We start from the raw sequence: 26,034 nt of genomic DNA, 5'->3' as shown, positions 1-26,034 counted from the left end.
AAATCATGCTGGAGAGAAACCAGCTTGAAAAGAAAGACCAAGGACAATATCTGGGGAAGACCTCGGTTCATAGAGAGGGAAGGACGCTACTCAAAAAGAGTTCCAGATGCTATCAGAGCCTTACTTTTGTCCTGGGTGCAGGGCTGTGTATTGGTATTCAGGAAACTCTCACACTTGTTCTGAATTTCACACTGAATTTGGTAACCATCTGGTTTCACTGCTACAGTTTTTCTTCCTCTCTCCCTTTTCACTTTGCTATAGAAATTTTGATAGTCTCATCTTAACCCAGCTTCAGGGATAAGAACACCTCAAGGTGACTCTTTTCACTGGCTTTAGGTAACTAGCAAGAGACCAAGAGACCAAGCTTGGTCCTTTTGCCTAACACATGCAACAGGAAAGGAAAAACAGATAATCTGGAAGGGTGGGGGTGGTATATGTCTTTTGTAAAGAGCATCTTCATGCAACAACTAAAGTCAAATATAAATACTTTGATGGAGAAATATGAGAGGTATAAGAAAAATATGTATTCATGGTGCTCTACATGAGCACGATTTTGGACCTCAGGAAAACTGAAACCAGAGAGAGTGCCTTTATCCCTTCCCTGGATACAGGGAGCAGGCATGATAACCATCATTATAAACTTCTTATAAAGTCCCAGGAAATTGGACATACTATTTAGAAAAATGAGCCTAAAGTCTCAATGAAACTGAAGACTCAGAAGAAGCTTTTTCACTCATCCTAGCTTAGGACCAGTTCCAAAAAGGCTTTAGAAGCTGCTACAGACAGGATGAATCCTAAAACAACACTGTATGAGACCTGCAGGAAGCCTGTCTACAGAGGAGGGAGCTGGTGTCTCTTCCTCCCCAGCCTAGTGCTAACTGGTCCACGCCTATACATCTTTCCACTCCATCGCAGTTTAGTGGGGATCCAAACAGAGTGGAAGTCTTCTTTATTTAGACTTGTGTCTTCTAGTTCCATACCAGAGCACATAAAACTTCAAAAACAATACCAGTTAGAAAGAACAGGTTGACCAGGCCAGCACTCACATGAGGCGACATGCTGAAATTCCAAAAGAAGACTCTTTGGGGAACAGTGGAAGGATGAACTCAGTTGCAGTCCTGGCCCTGTCAGTTATCAGCTGCTGAAAATGGGCACGTCACTTCACCTCTCAAAGGCTCAGTTTCCTCATCCATAAAACGAAGGTAGGAATCCTTAACTTGAAAGCTCCAGGAATATTACAGATGAATGTCAAATGCCTAGCATGGCAGCTGGTACATAAGAGATGGCTGGCACTGTGCATCAGGTTCTAAGGAATGGCATTTCTCATATATATCCTCCCACAGACCCATTTCTATCAGTCACAGTCAACCTGTTTCCCATATCCATATAAGAACATCTGTGGGGGCAGAGTATGGTGGCTCACGCCTGTAATCCCAGCACTTTGGGAGGCTGAGGCAGGCAGATCACTTGAGGTCGGGAGTTCGAGACCAGCCTGACCAACATGGAGAAACCCCATCTCTGCTAAAAACACAAAACAAAAATTAGCCAGGCGTGGTGACGCATGCCTGTAATCCCAGCTACTTGGGAGGCTGAGTTAGGAGAATTGCTTGAACCCGGGAGGCGGAGGTTACAATGAGCTGAGATCATGCCATTGCACTCCAGCCTGGGCAACAGAGCAAAACTCCATCTCAAAAATAAAATAAAAAATAAAAGAATATCCATGGGAAATATTCAATCATTGTCAAGTGAATAGAAGCAAAAGAAAAAAAGCTGTCATTGCAAACCTAAGTCTCTAAAGTCTTAGACACAGTTACTTCTCTTACAACAGTATTTGAAGTCAAATAACCTTTCAAAATCATTCATCTTACTATCTATGTAGTTCTTGAGAAAATAATGGGATGGTCAAAAATAATACAGAATACAGTCTCAATTTTGGAAATTAAGCATCAATAAAGAAATGCTACAATAGTACTATATTGACTTGAAGAGAGCAGTTAAACAAAACGGCCGTGAACCAAAGATTTAACAAAATATAATAAGCAGGCTCTAAGAAAGGATTTTCTATTATTTCCTGTGTCTGTACTATTTTTCAGTTTAAGTTGTAAAAAGTGGTTAGTATCCCTCTGAGGAAATCAATACGCTGCACAGCAGTCTGTAGGCAGTCCATGAGAGGGGTGGAAAGCTCACATGTATGTGAGGCAGGCCCCTGGGGAGACTGTCTACAGAGGAATAGTAACAAACTCAGAAAAGCAAATCTAATAGTTGGATAAAGTACCTCAAGTCCAAATGCACTTCCAGATTCTAGGATTAAACTGGTTCCCCGTAAGATTTTCTGGAGCTGCTCACCCAGTCCAGAGCTTCATGATTTGAGTAGTACCTGCAAGTGCCCAGTAGGCGGTGCCCACGCATTCATTAAGCAAGACAAAGGCCACCAGCGACATTCCTCCGTTCATCACGCCCACCAGGAAGCGAGTTATTGCAAAGAACTCATAGGAAGGGGAAAATCCATTTGCAATTGCAAATAAGATGTCAAGGGCAAAACCTAGAAAGAGAGAACAATATTCAATAATCCAGAGGCAAAATAGCATTCGATGAAAGTAATAAATTATATTCATTACCTTATAAAATAAACGTTTGTAAACAAGTTTTCTGAGCTGTGTGTGTGTTTTCTCTTAACAGTTTCTCTTTCTTTTTTTTAAAAAAAGCATAAGGTTTACCTTACTACCTGATTTCTGTCAATCACAGACATTCTCAATTATTCACAGTAATGCTGGAAAATGAAAAATCCTTGCTCATACTCAGCTTATCAAGAGCACTATTCCAAGTCCTGTCGAGCACATTTGAAATAAATCAACACAGAGAGATATAAGGAAATGGACCTAGTAGACTGTCATAATCTTTTACCTAGCAACATGGCATAAACTAAAATTTAGGGGTTGCAGAAAGCCCCATCCCCTATGAAAAGCTTAGAACACAAATATCCGGCTTTAACTAGGTGGGCTAGTAACTTGAAAGTGCCTGGCCAGAAGGAACTCGAGCTGCAGTTTGGCCTCTTGCCAGTGTAATAAAGACCAGTTCTGTGTCCATATGCCAATTTCTGGAGAACCTTAAAGAAATAGTCCCTGTATCATTTCCCTAAGAATCTTAGAGAAATAAGCCTTCTCATCCAGTTTATGAACACTCGAATAGATTACCTGTGAGATAGACTTTTTTCCTTCCGAAGCGATCAGAAAGCTGACCGAAAGAGATGACTCCAACAAAAACACCACTGAAGAAGAAAGAGCTTGCTGCGCTCACTTTGTAGGATCTGTTGGCAATTAAAAACCACTAGAGGAAGATAAAAAGAGACATGCACGACTGCGTTAGCTATTAAAAAACCAAATGTGCAACAAAAACAAATGTACACCAGAACTTCTTTACTGCATGAAGCACCATTAACCAGAATTCGGTAGAACTTATCTATCTCAGGTAACATCCAACGAGATTTTATCTTCAGAAACACTAGAAATCACTATTATGATGATGCACTCCCATAGTACTCTATACACGTCTTACCACAGAATTGAACAGTGTTATAATATCTAATTACTCATCCATCTATTTACTATGTCCCTCATCTTCTGTGCCTCTTGAGAGGAGCCTTGTCCCATTTATTTCCATTTATCTGGTATCTAATATACTATATGACATATAGGAAGCAATAAATACATGAACCTTTTGTCCAATAGGCTTGTAGGTTTAAAATCCCTTGAGTACTTTCCTCAAAAAGATTAAACACAGAATTAGCATATGATCTGGCAATTCCATTTCCAGGCATATACCCAAAAGAACGGAAAACAGGGACAAGAAGAGAAATTTGTACACCCATGCTCATAGCAGCTATATTTGCAAAAGCTAAAGGTGGAGACAACCTGTGTCTATTGATGGATGAATGAATGAATAAACAAAATGTGATACACACATACAGTGGAATTTATTCAGCTTTAAGAAGGGATGAGAGAACAGTCAGAGATTTGTTTAAAAATACAAAATTACAGCTAGATAGGAACCATAAGTTCTAGTGTCCGTACCACTGTTGGCTGACTACAGCTAAAAATAATATATTATATAGCTTAAACAAGCTAGAAGGAGGATATCAAACATTCCCAGTAGAAAGAAATGTTAAATATTTGAGATGATAGAAATGCTAATTACCCTGATTTAATCACTCTATATTGTATGTATCAAAACATCACCACGTAGCCCATAAATATGTCAATAAAACAAAAAAAATAAAAAGAAATGAAATTTTGATTCATGATACAACCTAGATAAACTCTGAAGACATTATGCTGTATGAAATAAGCCAGACACAAAAACACAAATATAGCATGATTCTATTTACATGAGGTACCTGTAATAGTCAGCTTCATAGAGACAGAAAACAGAATGGTGGTTACCAGGGCCCAGAAGGCAGGGGGAACAAGGATTTACTGTGTAATGGAACAGTTTCAGTTTGGAATGTTGAAAAAGTCCTGGAGATAAATAGTGGTAATGGCTACACAATAATGTAAATGTATGTAATGCATCTGAATTATACACTGACATGTGAATAAAATGGCAAATTTTATATCACATATATTTACGACGAAAGAAATTCCTTTAGTTAGGAACTTAAAGAGAAAGCAATCATCCTCTGCTTAAGGCACCACTATCTCAAGTCCTTCCTAGTGATGTGCTAAAGATGGTATTTGGTTATAAGTGTAAAAGTGAACCCATGTCACAGAATAGCCTCAGAGAACCAAGAGACCACTCTTCCTGGTCCCCTTCACTACAGCCAGTGATGACAGGTGCGTAAAGAGACCCTCCTCCTCGAGAACTCACAAGAAAGAATCCTCAGTTGCTCTCTCCGTCTTTCAGATCACTCCCTGGATGCTTTCACAACCAGTCATCACGGATCAAAGCACATCTAACTTCTCTCCTTCCCTTCTAGTCTTGTAAGACTGGACTGATAAAACCAAAAAGACTCAGGAATTGGGAAAAACAGATGAGGACAATGTCCCCTCACTAATGGTGTGTTTTACTTCTGAATTCTGCTCTTTGCATGCAATTCTTAACAAGGTGAATTAACTGGTTTTCTAAGCCCTTCTTGGATTTACTACTTTTTTTTTTTTGAGACAGGATTTCACTCTGTTGCTCAGGTTGGAATGTAGTGGTGCCAGCACAGCTCACTGCAGCCTTGACTTCCCAGGCTCAAGCAATCTTCTTACCTCAGCCTCCCAAGTAGCTGGAACTGGAGGGAACCACTTTAAACAGGTGGTTCAGGGAGGATTCTTGGGGGAGGTGACATTTGTGACCTGAATGATAACAAGTAACCAACCACGAAAAAACTCTTTGAGGAACATGAGAATTCAGTGGCCCCTAGGTGAAAACACCAGTGTATCTAGTAGAGGAAGGATTAAATAAGATCAAAGAAGCAGGTGGGCATCACATCACACAGGGTCAGGCCACAGTAAGAAGCTGAGAGATTTTATTCTAGTGCAAAGAAAGGATATTGAATTTCTGGGTTTATGGTTTTCTTTCTTTTTTTTTTTAATTGTACTTTAGGTTCTGGGGTACATGTGCAGATCATGCAGGATTGTTGTGTAGGTACATACATAACAAGGTGGTTTGCTGCCTTCATCCCCCCATCACCTATATCTGGCATTTCTCCCCTCATTATCCCTCCTCACCCTCCCCACCCACTGCTGTCCCTCCCCTAGCCCCCCTCAAACTGACTGCAGTGTGTGATGCTCCCCTCCCTGTGTCCACGTGTTCTAATTATTCAACACCCGCCTGTGAGTGATAACATGCAGTGTTTGGTTTTCTGTTCTTGTGTCAGTTTGCTGAGAATGATGGTTTCCAGATTCATCCATGTCCCTATGATGGACATGAACTCAGCATTTTTTACGGCTGCATAGTATTCCATGGTGTATATATGCCACATTTTCTTTATCCAGTCTATCATTGATGGACATTTGAGTTGGTTCCAGGTCTTTGCTACTGTAAACAGTGCCACAATGAACATATGTGTGTACGGTCTTTATAATACAACAATTTATAATTCTTTGGGTGTATACCTAGTAATGGGATTGCTGGGACAAATGGTATTTCTATTCCTCGGTTCTTGAGGAATAAACCACACTGTCTTCCACAATGGTTGAACTAATTTACACTCCTACCAACAGTGTAAAAGTGTTTCTATTTCTCCACATCCTCTCCAGCATCTGTTGTCTCCAGATATTTTAATGATCGCCATTCTAACTGGTGTGAGATAGTATCTCAGTGTGGTTTTCATTTGCATCTCTCTGATGACCAGAGACGATGAGCATTTTTTCATATGCTTACTGGCCTCATAAATGTCTTTTTTTGTAAAGTGTCTGTTCATATCCTTTGCCCACTTTTTAATGGGTTTGTTTTTTTCTTATAAATATGTTTTAGTTCTTTGTAGATTCTGGATATTAGCCCTTTGTCAGATGAGTAGATTGCAAAAATTTTCTCCCATTCTATTGGTTGCTGGTTCACTCTAATGATTGTTTCTTTTGCTGTACAAAAGCTCTGGGGTTTAATTAGATCCCATTTGTCTATTTTGGCTTTTGTTGTCATTGCTTTTGGTGTTTTAGGTATGAAGTCCTTGATTAGGCTTATGTCCTGAATGTTTTGCCTAGGTTTTCTTCTAGGGTTTTTATGGTGTTAGGTCTTATGTTTAGATCTTTAATCCATCTGGAGTTAATTTTAATTTAAGGTATCAGGAAGGGGTCCAGTTTCTGCTTCCTGCGCATTGCTAGCCAGTTTTCCCAACACCACTTATTAAACAGGAAATCCTTTCCCCATTGCTTGTTTTTCTCAGGTTTGTCAAAGATCAGTTGATTGTAGATATGTAGTGTTGTTTCTGAGGCCTCTGTTCTGTTCCATTGGTCTATGTCTGTTTTGGTACCAGTACCATGCTGTTTTGATTACTGTGGCCTTATAGTACAGTTTGAAGTCAGGCAGCATGATGCCTCCAGCTTTGTATTTTTTGCTTAGGATTGTTTTGGCTATGCAGGCTCTCTTTTGGTTCCATATGAGGTCTGAAGTGTTCTTTTCCAGTTCTGTGAAGAAGGTCACTGTAGCTTGATGGGGATAGCATTGAATCTATAAATTACTTTGGGCAGTATGGCCATTTTCAAGATGTTGATTCTTCCCAACCATGAGCATGGTATGTTTTTCCATCTGTTTGTGTCCTCTCTTATTTCACTGATCAGTGGTTTGTAGTTCTCCTTGAAGAGGTCCTTTACATCCTTTGTTAGTTGTATTCCAAGGTATTTTATTCTCTTTGTAGCAACTGTGAATGGGAGTTCACTTTTGATTCAGTTGTTTGTCTGTCACTGGTGTATGGAATGCTTGTGATTTCTGCACATTGATTTTGTATCCGGTGACTTTGCTGAAGTTGCTTATCAGCTTAAGGAGGTTGTGGGCTGAGACATTCTCAACGCATGGAAAAGGCTACAGTCCTATCCTTATAAGTGGATGGCTGTCAGCTTCCGTGGTGATTTTAGGAAGGAGTAGCCCAAGGGCTGTTTGAGCAGCGAATTCCAAATTCTGATTCTTAGGCTGCCATTTCCAAGTGTCAAAGTAACTGCCAGTAATTTTTCTTCACGTCAATGCTGGCTGGGCTCATGTATCTCCCCACTGCTCTTGGAATACATGCAGGAACTGGCAGAAAAATGGAAAGGCTGCTTTTTCAAAAGCAAATTAGAGAATGTGAAGCTGGAACCCAAATCTGCCTGACAGATCCTGGTGAACTGGGGATGGTTGACACAGGGAGGCCGACTCACAGATCCAGAACAATGGGTTGATGACCAGCCCTCCACATCCCTCATCTTCCAACACATGAGATTCTGGTTTAAATGTTTTGTTTTGCTCCAATTTTAAAAACTTTTCAAATATTATTGATATATTTATGACATACCTACTATGTGATCTAAGTAGTTTTATTTTGTCAAAGCCCAGACAAGATCACTAGGATAATGATCCCTACAGTATTTGAGAAAATGTATTGGTATAATCATACTTAAAAGTTTTAGAAGGAGCTCCCTCACCAGCCTAGATTTAATTGCTAGCTCATTTTCTTCCCCCTTTGGTCAATACTTAGTGCTGGGGTAAAACCCAAGCCAGAATATCACCAGGGCAAAGTTAAACTATAATAAACCTAAATATGATAAGTGTGGATCTCAAGAAATGTGTTTTTTATGAGTCTTTATAGGTTTTAAAAATCACTAATTTATAAGTCTTTCAAACTCTGTTGACTAGAAATTATTAAGGTGATTAATTTCCTATTATTTTTTGTTAAAAACAGGTCAAATTCTAAAGCTACAGAATGTTCTTTTTATGTTAATGTACTTCAAATTGAAAAATCACTTGCAAATTGAAAAAGCAGGAAATCTGCTTTTCTTTTCCCATACATTAACAGAAAAGGAAGACTATAAAGACAAAATATTTTCAGTCTCTCAGGTTGACTTACATCTATTTGTTTTATAACCAGCATATGTATTTTTGTTCTTATCTACTAAATTGAGTTGAGCATTCAAAATACTCTATTTTCAAAAAGGATTTGAGGGGCACAGCACTAAAAGTACTTGTATAATCAGTCGTTCATCTAAAGAAAGTGGACCTGAGAGAAAATCAGGCACAACTGGGGGCAGAACCAATAGCAAGCAGGTGCCCCTAACATAAAAGATGAAAGGAACATAATATGACAAATAAAGGTGCGAGCACAGAGCCAGGGCTATGCTGCGCCTTCCAGCTCCTGAAGAGGAAGAAAGCTAGGTGAACAGAAGTGGAGGGGGTTGAGATAGACATTCTTGGCTGGGTACTAATGAAACATTTGGAGGTTTCTCTGCTTGATATTTATATTCTTACTGCTTAGATGCTGAGAATAAATGGCATGTCCCAATAAGGCATAAAGTACTGGCGTACATCAAGAAAAGTTGCTGTAGCTGCAATACAGTGAACCGCAACGGAGGTAGCAAGCACGGGAGGGGAAGAACCATCGAAAGCCGTTACAACCACGCAGGCCGGCGCTGGAGACTTCCAGAAGAGAAAGGATTCATGCTGGATATAGATCCCTGGAGTTCAGATGTGAGATCTGGGGTGAGTTATCCATGACCAGGTATTGTCTGAAGCCACTAGGATGGTTGAGGCCAACCACACACTGAGTAAACCTTGAAGGTAAATTTTAAAGGAAGCAACCAAATATATCTTTAGCATCCCTCTTGAAATTATAACACCTTAAGCTTAATGGAAATGTCACAAATCAAATAAATCATTTTCCTAAAACACAAAAATAATCCGAAAAAAAAAACCAAATTATTGCTTTAAAATGGACCACATGCTTATGTAATCCCCAAAACAAAATTAACATCTGAGTAATGAAACAATGCATATCAAAGATATGTCAAAGAGGAAAGCTTCCACATCTTATAACCAGATAATTAATAGCCAACCAACTTCCACGTAATTCTCTCCTCTCATCCCCAACAGCCAGCCTTTGGCATATAAATTACAATACACTGATTAAAGACGTTCTGGTTTTTCACCCTCCGCGTGTGTTCCATTCAGGAAGCTACGGACAAACTCAACTGAGTTTGTCGGCTGGGTACTAACGAAGCATTTGGAGGTTTCTTTGATATTTATATTCTTACGGCTTAGATGCTGAGAATACATGGCATGTCCCAGTAAGGGATAAAGCACTGTGTACATCAGGAAACGTTGCTGTGCTGCAATGCGGGGACCAGAATGGAGGCGGCAAGCATGGGATCATTGCCACCTCCATTCTGAGTACCAGAAGGAATACTAGAAATAAGGGGTCCTTTTGACTTAGGGTAACAGAATTAGGTGTCACTAGAAAGGAGGGGGAAGGAAGAAAAGGAAGGTTGCACTTCGAGTATGAAGTGAGGGTAGCACTTGGGGAACAACAGAGAGAGAGCTGGGGGTGAGGGAGAAGAGAATACAGATGCCCTTCAACTTATGACCAGGTTGCCTCCCATCCACGGTAAGTTGAAAATCCTGGAAGCTGAAAATGCATTGAATGTATCTAACCTACTGAACACTACAACTCAGCACAGCGTGTGTTAAATGCGCTCCAAACACTTATGTTAGCCTACAGTTAGACCAAGTTGTCTAACACAAAGCTGACATTATAATGAAGTGCTGACTATCTCAGGTAACTTACTGGATACAGGAGAGCACTGTAGAGAAAAGTATCACTTGTTTGCCCTCAAGGTCACGTGGCTGACTGGGAGATGCTGCTGATGGAAAGCTGCCCCGCCTCCCGAAAGAGGATCCTCCCACACTTATTGCTAGCCAAGAATGATCAAAATTCAAAACTGAAAGCATGGTTTCCACCGAATACTCATCGCTTTTGCACTATCATAAAGTTAACAAATCATAGGTCAAGCCATCCTAAATTGAGGACCACCATGTTTTAAAATCAACTTCCAAAGTGATTATTTTCACATTTGGCTGATCTTTTGTTTCAGGGCATACCTCACTCCACAGTGTAGTAAGTTTAAATTAGGTATTTAAACATAAATACCTAATAAATTTCTATTTTTCAATTTACTTGTATCGTTTACTTACCATCTATCTGACATCCTTCTGTCCCATATGACACAAACAAGCCATCTCCAGGCTTCTTTCTTTTCCTTCCTCCACCGAATAGCCCAGTGCTATTATTACTATACCTCCCTACTATATTAGAGCTCAGAGATCAGGAGATATTTCCTTCTTTTCTTTTTAAGAGGCAGGGTCTTGTTTTGTTGCCTGGGCTAAACCACAAACTAGGAGATGTTTCTTAAGTTGGTCAGGAATATCAGTAAGACCAAAGAGCCGGAAGGACCTCTGTCATACTGAGTCCGAGAACTGAGACACACACCCAGTCTCTACTCTCTGCACCACCTCCTTGGCTCCGTGAATGTCATAAATTTGTCTGCTTCAGTTTTCCCCTGTGACCTAAACAGAACATTGTAGTATTTTTTCTTTTTCTTCTTCCAATTTATAGTGACATTTCATGGAATAATAGTTGATAAACATACTATAACCACAAACAACTCTAATGAAGTGGGAAGTGAATGATAAATAAAAAATGGTTTACACCAAGCTTTTACAAGCAGTGGATCATTTCCCTCCCCCGAGTGGGCTTCGCCCTTTCTTGTCCTCCTTGTTTTGGCTCAGGGTGGGTGACTGACTGCATCACCCACAGATGAATACTGTAGGACCACTGTCTTGCAGAAGTCTAGGTAAGGGTATGGTGACCCAAAGAAAAGCAAACAGATTTTTCATTCCACTTTTGCCATGAAGCATGACGCCTGCCAAAAAGACCACTCTAAGTACACATTGTGCCCTCTTCTCTCCACTTGGACCCCTACCTCCACCTCCGGTGAACTATTCATTCTCCACAATACGCCGTAAGTCTTGTCTGACTCACCCTATTGGAGCTTACCACTCTCTCCTTCTGCCACATCACCTTATTTTTGCTCTACGATGATGCATGGAAAAGTGTGTCCATTTGTCTCTCCCCTACGATGCTGTGAGGTTCTTAAGGGTGTATTGGTATTCCCCGTGCCAACCTTATAGTGTCTGTCAGCACTAATTAAATATTTGCTGAATTCCTTATGTAAGAAGAGCAAATGCCACCATCTTATAGGCGTCTTCACACACAATACCTCCATGTCATGACTTCAAACATCAGGTTGTGAGTTTACGAGTGTACAGGGAACTACCTAATGGATCATGATTTCCTTGGAGCCACCAAATGCCATTCTCTTGAAAAGGAGTGTAGACAGATTTAGAATTTGAGGAGTTTTCCTTCTTTCTATAGCCAACCTGACATCTAGAATACTTCAGTTTTATCTTTAGTCCCTGAAAGCACCTTACTTGGTCCACTAACATTCCCACTGAGAGAAGCATATACGATCATGCAGGGATAATAAACGTGCCATGAATGATTCACGGTATATCAAGGAACCTGCGAGCCGGGCAGGGGACGTGGCAGGTAGGGAGTAGTACCTAGCCCCTCAGCTGGCTGCCATATCCCTTCTGAGAGGCAGACTTGTTCAGGGTCCCACATAGTTCACTAGTCCCAACACAGCCTTCTCTGAAAGGGAAACACACCAAATGACTGTTCAGGGCATAGCTCACGTAATCATAATCCCAGCACTTTGGGAGGCTGAGGTGGGTGGATCACGAGGTCAAGAGATCGAGACCATCCTGGTCAACATGGTGAAACCCCGCCTCTATTAAAAATACAAAAAATTAGCTGGGCATGGTGGCATGTGCCTGTAATCCCAGCTACTCGGGAGGCTGAGGCAGGAGAATTGCCTGAACCCAGGAGGTGGAGGTTGCGGTGAGCCAAGATTGCGCCATTGCACTCCAGCCTGGATGGAGCAAAACTCCATCTCAAAAAAAAAAGAAAAAAGAAAAGGAAGAAAAGGAAGACAAAGGGCAGGTCACCCTCATTGTCCAGGCAAGTCAACCAAAATGGGCTAACAAGACTGGGCATGGGCCTACTGATCGAGCCTCTTGTTGCTGGAAGTTGTGCTTTGATGAAAATGAAGTCATATTGTAACTGCCACGGCCCTACTCAGACTCCCAGAGTGTCGGTATTTCAAGGCTGCAGGGATGGAGCCAACAGCAGCATCCCAGGACCCCTGCAGCACACCCTGGAGGGCTCTACACAATCAGAGAGCCACTTACAGTCTCCTGTGAAAAATTCTGAATGGCTCTGATAATTATTCCAACCAAACTTCAGCCCTCTCCTGGCCTGTATTTAAAATAAAAATAATTACAGCTTTGTATATGAAAATCTAACTTCAGGAGAAAATCAGGTAATCAGAGGCCTTCTGTCACCAGGGAGTACTTGGACAGGGTATTTCAGGAACAGTTTCATGGTGATTAACTAACTTGCTTCATTTCAATGTAGTTGTCACTCTGAATTACCACTTAATGGGTGAAGTGTGCAGGCTATAACAATCAGTAGTACAGGCGTAAGGAAGTGAGACATTAAAAAAAAAAATTAGCCCCTAAAGCAATTAATTGCAGTGAATTTTTCAAATAGTTTTAATACTCTGTCTTTTGACCCCAGGGTATGGCTTGGGGAAAATATATTAATCTCAAGATAATAGCCAATTTCAGCTCTTCAATATCCACATGGATATTAAGAATTCCAATCTTACACTTTTTGGTTGCAAACATTAATTAAGCATGATAATTGTGTGTCTCCGTGATATTTGGTGCTTTCTGAATGAGTCAGAGCTCAGGGAATAATCTGAATACAGCAGACAGCAATTTGCTACATAAATTTGCTCCAATAGCTATTAGCTCATTTTAGAGCAATCAAGACTCCTAGATTAGAGGAGATTTTTGCATTAAATACCAAGTTAATCATATCTATCTAACCTTTTATTTGCCCTTCCTAAAAACCCTTCTAAAGAAACTTCTGCAAAGCCTGACCCAAGTGTAATAAGGTGCAGGGTGGATGTTTAAAGTGTGTGTTTTGAACACAGTATCGTTCATTATAGAGTTTTAAACTATAGAGTTTTGTAGAACCTCTCTTGATATTTATCTTCCAGAATTTTATGTGACAGGTTAACAGGACTTCATATTTGTTTTTGAACTTTGATTTCAAACAAAATTATTTCAATAAGAACCAAATACTGCCTACACAACACAGATCATGTATTAAGGATATTCACCAACTTAGTGATATGCTTAGGTGCCAGTTTAAATCCTCCTGTTTTAGAGATTTGCAGGAGCAAGTGAGAGTCTAGAGAGGTCACCAAAATTGATTTAATGCTAAGAAATTAAGTGGAGGGTTTGGTTTTGCACTTCACCGTAGTAACGATGAACTCAACACAGTCCCGAGACCAGTGGCTCCTCAAGGACACTAGCTAGAGTGACATGCCACCATGCTGTCTGGTGCTGCTGGCCTTGGCTGCCCCTTGATCACCATTCACATTATTCCCCATTCTGCTGCTGTCTCTCCATTGATGCTTACCATTTTGTTAGCAGCGGCATAGAATTTTCAAGCCGCCCATACCACACCAGCACTTGGAACAGCACCCAGACAGGGCTCTAAAGCATGAAGCAGAGGTACAGTACGTGAACTCACATATAATTCACACTCTCTCAACAGTGGGATGAGGGCACGCAGTGCAGACACTTCATTGGTACCTCAGTAGAAAGGCCTTCAGGAAAAACAAGTGATTCTGTGTTAAACATGTGAAACAGAGGAGGCCTTTGCTAGGTCTCCCTGAATCTATTCAGAGAAGGGAGACATGGTGAATGTTGTCACTGGGGCAGGCGGCCGCTAGGCTCTGAGAATACAGTGAACTGCTGAGAGCATGAGACTTTTGTTCATTCTATTTCATTCTCCTTTGTTTTTTTTCTTCTACTGGGAAACATGTACACTTATTTGAGCTTGGCTAGCACCAAAGCTTAATGTAATCATCACTACTTCCACTGTACGCGAGTGGGTTTTGTCGGGGTGGACCACAGGCCAGGCTCCTCACGAGACTGACACACAAGCCTCAGGTGACATCGCCCTGGAGAAGGCAGACGCTGACGCTATTCACAGATGGGCTGCCTGCCTCGTTTCCTGCTGCTGGCCTGTGCCACAGTGGCCAGGGTTGTTTACTAACTGTGGGGAACTCAGGAGGTCACCCAGCGACTCAGAGCACAGGTGTTCTTCCCTTTTTAATCTGCAGGCCAGTATTATTGCTTTCCCTTCTCACCTTGAATTCACTCTGTCCAAAGCACTCTCAAGCAGGTGACTGCCGGCATCTTATTTAACTTTTAGCCCAATGTGTTGGAAAAGAAATGAAACTTTTTATATGAGGAATGTAAGCCCTCCCTAAATTATTGAGTCCAGAGAGGCACTGGAATGAAGCAGCAGTCATGTCCCCATCTCCCCTTGAGCCAAGTAATCACCTCTTGAAGCTGCTTGCTATGTGGGCTCTAGGTTGATGCCATTGGTAGCTATACATTAACCTGACAACGCTGCACGCTGGATACCAAAACCCCTACTCTGTAGTTCAACACTATTCAGCCAATCACTCATCAACATTACTCATGTAAACTAATGAGAACACCTGACAAACAGCTCTGTATCCACCCATGCCTTGCTCCTCCTTTTGCCTTTAAAAGATTACTTGCAACACAGGTTGAAAAGAGCACTTCCTACAGAAACTGGGAAGTGTTTCCTGAGCAGCTGTCCTCACCCTGGCTCAAGGAAACTCTTAAAATGATATTTTGTGCCTCAGTTTCTTCCTTTAGGTTGATATTTAGTGCCCCATACACTATCTCCCCGTGGTCACTGTGCTAACCTGCATTCTTAAATCCTCCAAGACATACTCCCATTGGCTCTTCCTGTCCCTTCACTGCCAGCGAACCATGTGGACCAGGAAGAATCAATCTTCACCTTGTCCTCACACACATGTTTCTGGGGCTGCCATAAATGGCTGACGGCGGCAGAGGTGCTGAGGCCCTGGACCCTACCCCTCTGCAATGACAACAGCAAAGTATCTAGCTCTTCTAAATACTGAAGTGCCAGCTAAGATACCATTTAAAACTCAAGGCTTCTATTCTTTTTTGTTTTTTTTTTAAAAAAAAGCTTGAAAATCACTGGTGAAGTAGAAAGAATATGAGCTCACTGAATCCCAGACTAGCAGTTTATTAGGTGTATGATTTAGGGAAAATTCTTTAAATTACTTTCATCTGCTATTTCAGATATAGAGTGGGGTTGTCAGTAGAACTAAATACACAGCATCTATGGAAGACCTCTGGCAGAGAGCCTCCCATCCCAGGGTGCATAAAAAGGGGTTGACTGCCTCTTCCCTCTCTCCTAAACCTACCAGACCCTGTATAAACTTATCTTCTCACCCACAAACTCAGTGCAAAGTATGGAACGATCTTGGAGGTTGTGGAGTTCTGTCCTGCTGTGTGGGTCACAGATGCCACCTGTACTCTTCCATCAAAGAGTAGGCAGGCCACAGCCACCCTTGCAAAGCATCATGAACCCACTCAGGCTGAAGCAGCTAGTTCAGCATCTGGAATGCCCCAAAGATAATTCATCCCAGATCATGGCCCCAGAGTTTTCAAAGAGCCCTGAGGACGGGTGGTCCCAGAGTTTTCAAAGAGCCCTGAGGGAGTTTTCAAAGAGCCCTGAGGGAGCCCTGAGGAGGGTGCCACCATGGGGTGGCAGTGTGGGATCTCATCTAACTGTGCAGCACGGACAGCCCATGCCCCGCTCCCCTGTTGTTCTGGATACATCTTGGAGCACCTGCTGGAGATTGAGGGTCACTATTTGCACAGGTAATTTGTACCTGAAAATAAACCTCTGAGGGTGGATAACTGTTTGACATCCTAGTGACATGAGGAAAGCAGTGTGTGCCTCTATATCATGGGAAGAAAGTAGCAAGTATTTAGAAAACTATAATTATAAGTAACTATAATCGAGGTAGAAAATAATATACACATCCAAGTCTAAGCATCTCAGGGCTACACATGATGGGAATGAGAAAGAGGACAGATGAGTAACAGAGGAAGAGGGAGGGAGACAGGGCGAGGAAGTGAGAGTGAGAAACAGAAAGGCACATAGAGGCAGAAATGATAAAAAGAGAAACAGGGAAAGGAAAGACAGAGTCAATGCAATGGATACAGAAAGAGAAACAGAAACAGGTAAATACAGACAGACCGAGACGAAGAAACATGGTAACAGGCAGAAACAGGCATATAGACAAAATGACAGAGATAAGAGAAATAAGGACAGAAGGTGGGGAGAGGAGAAGGAAGGGAGGGAGGGAGGGAGGAGACACAGAGATACAGACTGACAAAGGCAGACGGTAAGAAAGACAGTGATCCCTAGATGTACTGCAGTGTGCTAAGATACAGGTAACAGGAAGAAAAAGAGGTAGCTACTATCACAAGGGGTAAGGAAAAGGCTCTCAGCCCGTTATTCTTTTCCTCTCAGAGCTGCTTTAAAGATCTTCAGCACTTGCTGAGGAAGCTGTTTAATTCCATTTACCCTGTTTCTAACACTCTTTATCCTGAAGGTAGTAGCTCCCTGGGTTCCCTTGGATGAATTCACCCTTCCTTCTGCCTTCAGCCTTCAGTCGGGCACTGCTTATTGTGAAGTCCCAGAATTCAGCACAGGAGATACAGTGGGGACCAGGGTGCCCCATCCTATTGTCCTGGAGTGCAGGGTCTAAGAGGTCTCTCTCCTTATAACAAGCCATCTCTAACCTAAGGCAGGTAGTAGTTGCTCAGTGAACACCTGTGAATAACAGTATCCCTCTGGTAATATCTAAAAACGCTCCTAATTATAGATTTCACTAACATTAATTTCATTCAATTCAGCAAGATATGTTGAGTGCCTGTTGCACTGAAGCACACTGTTGCCATGTTATCTAATTTACATTAAAGTATCAAGCACATACCGTGGAATATTCTGCATAAATGTTGCATAGGTCAAGCTCCCACCCTGGTACCATGAGGATTTGAATCAAGGTTGCATTGTCCAGTGCTGTCCTCTTCAGAAAGCCCATTCTCCAGAAGGAGCTACTACAAGGGGTTGTCAACAATGGGTGCTTTGCTTATTCTTGATTAAAATAGCTGCCTACTGACTAGCAATAATGAATATCAAAAGTGGGCTATCACTGGTGAAATTAAGGCCATTCAAGACACATGGATTAGGTCAATATATTAGGGTTACTCCTCACCCTTGCAGAAATTTGTGAGATAATCCAGTGTGTAGGTACTCTACCCTGAGCCAATGTGAACACTGGAAGCTTCTTTCTCCCTGACGCTGGCTGAGGAGCGGAGGTTGGGAGGAGGAGTGGTGGTATCAGCACCCTGCCTATGGAAAACTGGGGTTTACCTATAGTGACCTATCATGGAAGCAGTGTTCAAAACATCCAGGAGACTAAAGAGGTAGGACTTCTCAAGCCTGCAAGGCAGTTTTTTATGTGCTACTTTGATTACAAGAATTTAGTTAATAAATGTATATATTATATATGTGGCAGAATTTGGTCTAAGATTTGTTTTCATTATGATGTAGTAATAGATTTTTTGGAGAGCCGACCTATAGTTCTCACCCATTTCAAAATCCTATGGAGATCCTAAGTAAAACCAGGCCTTTTTGAGAAATAACTTGTTTCATGTTTCAGTGCTGGGAGGTACAAGATGAACTTGGAATATCCTGGTATGCCAAGAATTTCTGAGGTGCTTTAAGAAATGATGGGCACAAGAGGACTCCCACTTCCAGGAGGACTAAGCAGGCACACTTCTCCTTATTCCTCCCCTAAAGACAAGAACAGAAACCAATACAACTTAAAACAGAAAAGCAACAGAGAAAAATCAATGAAACAAAATGCTGGTTCTTTAAAAAGATCAGTAATATTGACGGATCTCTATAATGACTGAGAAGTAACTAAAAAAAAAAAGACACAAATGTCCAATACCAGGTAATAAAAGAAGGGATATCATTTCAGACCCTGAAAAGATCAAAACAGTGATAAGGTAATACTATGAACAATTCTACACACATAAATTTGACAAATTAGATAAAATGGACCAATTTCTGGAAAAGCACAAACTACCACAACTCATCCAACACAAAATAGATCATTTGACAAAATAGCCCTGTAACTATTAAGAAAATTAAATCATAATTTTAAAACTCCCCAAAAGGAAATATCCAGGCCCAGATGATTTCACTGGAGAATTCTACCAAAGGCTTAAGGAATTAATACTAATGCTACAGTCTCATCCATACATTATAAAAGAAGAGAACACTTTCCAATTCATTTTATAAAGTCAGTATTACTCTGACACCAAAACCAGAGATAGTATCAAAAAAGAAAACCACAGACCAATGCTCCTCACAAACAGAGAAGCAATAATCCTTAACAAAATGTTTGCAAATAGAAATCAGCAATATATAAGAAGAATTATGTATCACCCAGAGATGCAAGGCTGGTTCAATATTTGGAAAACAATCTCTGTAATCCACCATATTACAAGATTAAGAAAAAAAATTACACAGTCATTGCAATTGATGTAGAAAAAATATTTGACAAAATTCGACATACGTTCATAATAAAAATTCTCAAAAATATTGGATTGGGGAGGAGGAAGAGCAAGATGGCCAACTGGGACCCTCTAGCAATCATCCTCCCCACAGGAACACCAAATTGAGCAAGTCTCCCCACAAGAAAGTGTTACCGAAACACCAGGGGCTTGCTAGGTCCTGCTGCTTGCCACACAGAAAGCCAGTCACTGAGACAACAGGTGGTGGCAGGGAAGAAGGCTTTAATTGGGTGCTGCAGCTGAGGAGATGGGAGATAGTCCTAAATCTGTCTCCCTGACCAACTAAAACTGGGAACTTATGTAACAAGGAAGGAATGTAGCTACAAGCAGGAAAACTGGAATTAGGGAGGAGTAAGGAAGCAGTCACGATAAATGAGGGGTCTGGCCTTTCACTGTCTGGATGTGGTGATCTGCTGAGTTTCAGTTCTTTGATAATATCTGGGAGGTCTAAGGTTCAGTTTCCTGAGCAAGAAACTCCAATAAGACAGTTAGAACTTTCTCAAGTTTTAAGAGCAGGAGGGTCAATTTCTATGTTTATTTAAAAGAAACCATTAACATCAGTTCTATGGGACAACTGGGCCAGTTTCAAAAGGACCTTCATAAGAACCAAAAATCAGGACTGATCACAGTACATGGTTTTAACATCACATTGAAAAAAGAGGCACTGAAGAGGGTAGGAAAGACAGTCTTGAATTGCTGACACTACCCTTCCCCCCCCCACAGAAATACCACATGGCACAGGAAGAGAGAATCTGTGTGCTTGGGAAGCAGAGAGCACAGTGATAATGGAAATTTGCATTGGAACTCTTCACACCACAAAGGAACACAGGGCAGAATTCACCTGATACCCACAGAAGGAACATTTAGATGAGACCTAGCTAGAGAGGGCTCATCCCAGTGGTCAGAACCTGAGTTCTGGCTAGCCCCACCATTACAGGCTAAAGAGCTCTGGAAGAGGGGAGGGTCTTCAATAAACTAGTGGAGTTTTCAATAAATAATTTACTGCAATTCCTGGGCAAGTCCTAGTGCTGGGCTGGGCTCAGAGTCAGTGGACTTGGGATGCACATGATCCAGTGAGACACCAGCTTGGGTGGCCAGAGGAGTGCCTGTACCGCCCCTTCTCCAACCCCAGGCAGCACAGCTCACAGCTCCAGGAAGAGAGGGAAGAGTGAGTAATGAGGGTTGTGTCTCGCAATTTGCGTAACAGCTTAGCCACAGTAAAATAAAGCACCAAGTAGAGTCCTGATTCCTGATGCCTCCATTCTAGGCCATAACTCCCAGATGACATTTCTAGACCAACCCTGGGCCAGAAGGGAACCTGCTGCCCTGAAAGGAAGGATCCAGTCCTGGCAGAATTTACCACCTACTGATTAAACAGCCCTTAGACCTTGAATAAATATCAGTGGTAGCCAGGCAGCAGTCACCACGAGCCTTGGACAAGACCCAAGATTACGCTGGCTTCAGGTATGACTCAGCACATTCCCAGCTGTGATGGAGACCTGCCATGGACAGAGACTCCTTCTGCCAGAAAAATGGAGAGGGAAGAGTAAAAAGGACTTAGTCTTATGACTTGGGTACCAGCTCAGACACAGTAAAATAAAGAACCAAGCCAACTCTTAAAGTCCCTGATTATAGGCCTTGGCTCCTACATGCATTTATAAACCCAGCCTGGGCCAGGAGGGAACCCACTCCCCTAAAAGTCTGCCAGCTCACCACTTGCTAACTAAGAGCCCCTGGGACTTGAATATAAAACATCAGTGGTAGCCAGGCAATAGTTGCCACAGGCCTGGGGCAGTGTTGGCCACGGGCAAAGATTCTTTCTGCTTGAGAAAGGAGAGGGAAAAGTAAAGGGGACTTTGTCTGGCAACCTGGGTATGAGCTCAGCCTCAGTAAAATAAAGCATGAAGCAGATTCCTAAAGCCCCTGATCTCCGGCCCTACCGCCTGGATGACACTTCTAGACCCACCCTGGACCAGAAGGGAACCTGCTGCTCTTGAGGGAAAGATTAAGTCCTGGTAGGAGTCATCACCCACTGACTAAAGAGCCCTTGAGCCTTGAATAAACATCAGTGTAGCCAGTAAATAGTTGCCACAGGCCTCAGGTGGGACCTAGTACTATGGTGACTTCATGTGTGACCCAGTACAGTCCCAGCAGTAGTGGCCAAAACAATGCTTATGTCACCCCTCATCTAACTCCAGGGAGCTCAGCATGGAGACAGAGATGCTCTTTGTTTGGAAACAGTAAGAGAAGAGAATAAGAGACTCTGCCTGGCAATCCAGGAAATTCTCCCGGATCTTAACCAAGACCACCAAGGTGGTACTTCTACGAGTCTGTAAGGGTCACAGTGCTACTAGGCTTGAGGCACTGCCTAAGGCACTTATGGCTGCAGTGACCAGACTTAGAGCACCAAGCTCAATTACTTTTGAATACTTTGAAAGCCTTCTCAAGAAAGACTAGTACAAACAAGCCAAGACCGTGAAGATTAGAATAAGTACCTAAATCTTCAATGCTCAGGCATCCAGAAACATCCATAGGCATCAAGACCATCCAGGAAGACAGGACCTCACCAAAACTCAAAGGACATTAATGAGCAATAAGAAATTACATGAAGGTACAAAACTCACTGGTAATAGTTAAGTACACAGACAAATGCACAATATTATCACACTGTAATTTAGGTGTACAAACTATGCATATCTTGAGTAGGAAGACTGAGAGATGAACCAGTCAAAAATAATAACTACAACAACTTTGTAAAAGACAGATAGTATAAGAAGTTATAAACAGAAACAACAGAGTTAAGCAAGGGGATGAAGCGAAAGTGTGAACTTTTTATTAGTTTTCTCTTTGCTTGTTTTTGCAGTTAAGCTGTCATCAGTTTGCAATAACAGGTTATGCCATTTGTAAGCTTCATGGTAACCTAAAATAAAAAAACCTACAACAGATACACAAAAAATGTATCAGCAGGAAATTAAAATATACCACCAGAGAAAATCACTTTCACCAAAAGGAAGAGAAAACCACAAAACAATCAGAAAAATAACAAAATGGCAGTAGCGAGTCCTTAATTATCAACAATAACGTTGAATGTAAATGAACTAAACTCTCCAATCAAAACACATAGAATGGTTGAATGGATTAAAAAAACAAGACCCAATGATCTGTTGCCTATAAGAAACACACTTCACCTATAAAGATAAACATAGACTGAACATAAAGGGATGAAAAAAGATACTCTATGCCAAAGAAACCAAGAAAGGGCAGGAGTAGCTACATGTATATCAGACAAACACAGATTTCAAGACAAAAACTATAAAAAGAGACGAAGACCATTATATAATAATAAAGGGGTCAATGGAGCAAGTGTATATAAAAGTAAAGAATATAGGCCAGATCTGGTGGCACATGCTGGTAACACGAGCACTTTGGGAGGCAGAGGCAGGCAGACTGCCTGAGCTCAGGAGCTCAAGACCAGCCTAGACAACCCCATGAAACACCGTCTCTACTAAAATACAGAAAAATGACCTGGACATGGTAGTACACACTTGTCGTCCCAGCTACTTGGAAGGCTGAGGCACAAGAATAAATTGAACCAAGGAGGCGAAGGTGAGTGAGCCAAGATCACACCACTGCCCTCCAGCCTGGGTGACAGAGGAAGACTCTGTCTTTAGACAGAAAAGAAAAGAATTAAGAACACATATGCACCCAAACTGGAGCACCCAGATATATAAAGCAAATATTATTAGAGCTAAAAAGAGAGATATACTCCAATGCAATAGCTGCTGGAGACTTTGGCACATCATTTTCAGCACTGCGGCTCATCCAAAGAGAAAAATCAACAAATATCAGATTTGATCTGCACTACAGACCAAATGGACCTGCATTATAGACCAAAAAATGTTTACAAAACATTTCATCTAATAGCTGCAGAATACACATTCTTCCATTCCTTGCCTCAGCAAATGAATCAAAGATAGACCTATATGTCAGCCACAAAACAAGTCTTAAACATTTCAACAATATTAGAATCATTTCAAGTATCTTCTCCCACCACAATGGAACAAACCAGAAATCAACAAGCAGAACTTTGAAAACTACACAAACACAAGGAAATTAAACAATATGCTTCTGAATGACCCATGGATCAAAGAAGAAATTAAGAAGAAAATGTAAAAATCCCCTGAAACAAATGAAAATGGAAATATAATGTACCAAAACCCATGTAATACAGCAGTACTAACAGGAAAGTTTATAGCAATCAGCATCTATATCAAAACAGCGGAAAAACTTCAAATAAATAACCTAATGAGCATATTAAAGAATTAGAAAGTAAGAGCAAACCGAACTCAAAATTAGTAGAAGAAAATAAATAATAACAAAGATCAGAGAAGAAATAAATAGAATTGAAATTTTTAAAAAGCACAGATCAACAAAATGAAAAGTCGTTTTTTTTGAAAAGATACAATCAATAAACCTTTAGCTAGACTAAGAAAAAAAGAGAGAAGACCCAAATAAATAAAATCAGAGATAAAAAAGGAGACATTACAACTGATACCACAGAAATTCAAAGGATCATGAGAGGCTACTATGAGCAACTATATGCCAATAAATTGGAAAATTTAGAAGAAATGAATAAATTCCTAGACACACCCAACCTTCCAAGATTGAGCCATGAAGAAATCCAAAACCTAAATAGATCAATAACAAGTAACAAGACCAAAACCATAATAAAAAGTTTCCCAGCAAAGAAAGACCAGAGACCCAATGGCTTTACTGCTGAACTCTACCAAACATTTAAAGAAGAACTAATACCAATCCTACTCAAACTACTCCAAAAAATAGAGGAAAAGAGTTGATTCTACTTCCAAAATGATTCTATGAGGCCAGTATTACCCTGATACCAAAACCAGACAAAGACACATCAAAAAAAGAAAACTACAGGCCATTATCTCTGATGAACATTGATGCAAAAATTCCCAACAAAATACTAGCAAACCAAACTCAACAACACATTAAAAAGGTCATTCATCGTGATCAAGTGGGATTCATCGCAGAAACAGGAGGATGGTTCAACATATGCCAATCAATGTGACACATCATATCGCAGAATGAAGAACAAAAACCATACAATCATTTCAATTGATGCTGAAAAAGCATCTGATAAAATTCAGCATCCTGTAAAAAACTGGGTAAAAAAGCCATATGACAGACCCAAAGTTAGCATCATACCTGACAGAGAAAAACTGAAAGCCTTTGCTCTAAGTTCTAGAACAAGACAAGGATGTCCATTTTCACCCCTATTATTCAACTTAATACTGTTAGTTCTAGCTTGAGTAATTGGATAAGAGAAAGAAATAAAGGACATCCAAATTGGAAAGGAAAAAGTCAAATTACCCTTGTTTGCAGATGACATGATCTGAAAAAAACCTAAAGACCTCACCAAAGAATTATTAGAATGGAAACAAATTCAGTAAACTTGAAGCATACAAACGTAACATCTAAAATCAGTAGCATTTCTATATGCTAACAGTGAACAATCTGAAAAATAAATCAAATAAGTAATCCCATTTACAAAAGCTACAAATGAAATACTTAAAAATAAACCTCACCAAAGAAGTGAAAGATCTCTACAGTGAAAACTATAAAATATTGATGCAAGAAATTGAAGAGGACACTAAAAAATGGAAAGATATTTCTTGTTAATGGATTGGAAGAATCAATATTGTTAAAATGTCTATACTACCCAAAGCAATCTACAGATTCAGTGCAATCTCTATCAACCTACCAATGACATCTTCAGAGAAACAGAAAAAAAATCATTCTAAAATTTATATGGAACCACCAAAGACCCAGGAGAGCCAAAGTCATCCTGAGCAACAAAAAAAAAACAAACAAAAACTGGAGCAATCATATTACCTGACTTCAAATTATGCTACAGAACTACAGTAACCAAAACAGTATGGTATTGGCATAAAAAATATTGAAATTGGGGGAGGCTTCCTCGATTTGATTTAAAAAAATCTATAAAAACCTATAGCTAACACTATACTTAATGGTGAAAGATTGAGTGCATCCCTCCTAAGATCAGAATCAAGGCAAAGATGTCTACTCTTTTATTTGACACAATGGTAGACATTCTAACCAGAGCAATAAGGAAACAAAAAGCATAGAGATTGGAAATGGAAAAAGAATATGAAAATGGAAAAAAAAAGTTCTTATTTCTGATATGACTATCAAGACAATCCCAAAGAATCTTCAAAAAGCACCTAGAATTAATAAGTAACAACTTAGATGAAATGGACTAACTCCTTGAAAAGCACAAGCCATACAACTCACGCAATCCAAAATATATCATTTGAATTACCCTATAACTATTAAAGAAATTAAGTTCATAATTTAAAAATTTCCCAAAAAGAAACACTACAAGATTAAAATCAAGGGATACAAGATTAACATATAAAAATCAATTGTATAATATTTATCTATACTAGTAATAAACACGTAGAAATAGAAATTTAAAATACAATACCATTTACAATCTCTCAAAAAAAAGAAAAATATTTAGATGTAAGTCTAATAAAACATGCTCAGGATTTACATACTAAAGATATGAAACACTGATGAAAGAAATCAAAGACATTCAAAATAACACATGGTGTCGATGTAATGGAAGACTCAACATAGTAAAGATGTTGATTCTCCCCAAACTGATACGCAGGTTTCACACAACTTCTATCAAAATCTCAAAAATAATTTTTGGTAGATATAGACAAAATTATTCTAAAATTTACATGGAAAGGCAAAGGAACTAAAATAGCTAAAATGCTTTTGAAAAAGAATAAAGTGGCAATCCATCCGGTTCCAAATCTGCTTATGTCAATACAGTAATAA

The 26,034-nt window shown here is 40.4% G+C and overlaps 1 protein-coding gene across 9 annotated transcripts in view; it reads right to left on the bottom strand.

The window, feature by feature from the left end:
* The window catches only part of SLC22A15 (solute carrier family 22 member 15), a 91,315-nt gene that overhangs the window by 43,871 nt on the left and 21,410 nt on the right, over positions 1 to 26,034 (bottom strand). For all 9 annotated transcript variants that reach the window (XR_004727280.3, XR_013520360.1, XR_013520362.1 and 6 more), the window contains 2 exons: positions 3,195 to 3,327; positions 2,378 to 2,542 (listed from right to left, as the gene is read on the bottom strand). Coding sequence is in view for 3 of the 9 variants with exons in the window: in XM_035252565.3 (XP_035108456.1) it covers positions 2,378 to 2,542; positions 3,195 to 3,327 (298 nt within the window). In the remaining 6 variants the exon portion in view is untranslated. The remainder of the gene's footprint in view (positions 1 to 2,377; positions 2,543 to 3,194; positions 3,328 to 26,034) is intronic.

Source organism: Callithrix jacchus, chromosome 7 (genome assembly GCF_049354715.1).
Source record: "Callithrix jacchus isolate 240 chromosome 7, calJac240_pri, whole genome shotgun sequence".
Classification (NCBI taxonomy): Eukaryota; Metazoa; Chordata; class Mammalia; order Primates; family Cebidae; genus Callithrix; species Callithrix jacchus.
Note: the sequence above shows the minus strand (reverse complement) of the source record. Positions and strands in the feature narration are given on the sequence as shown.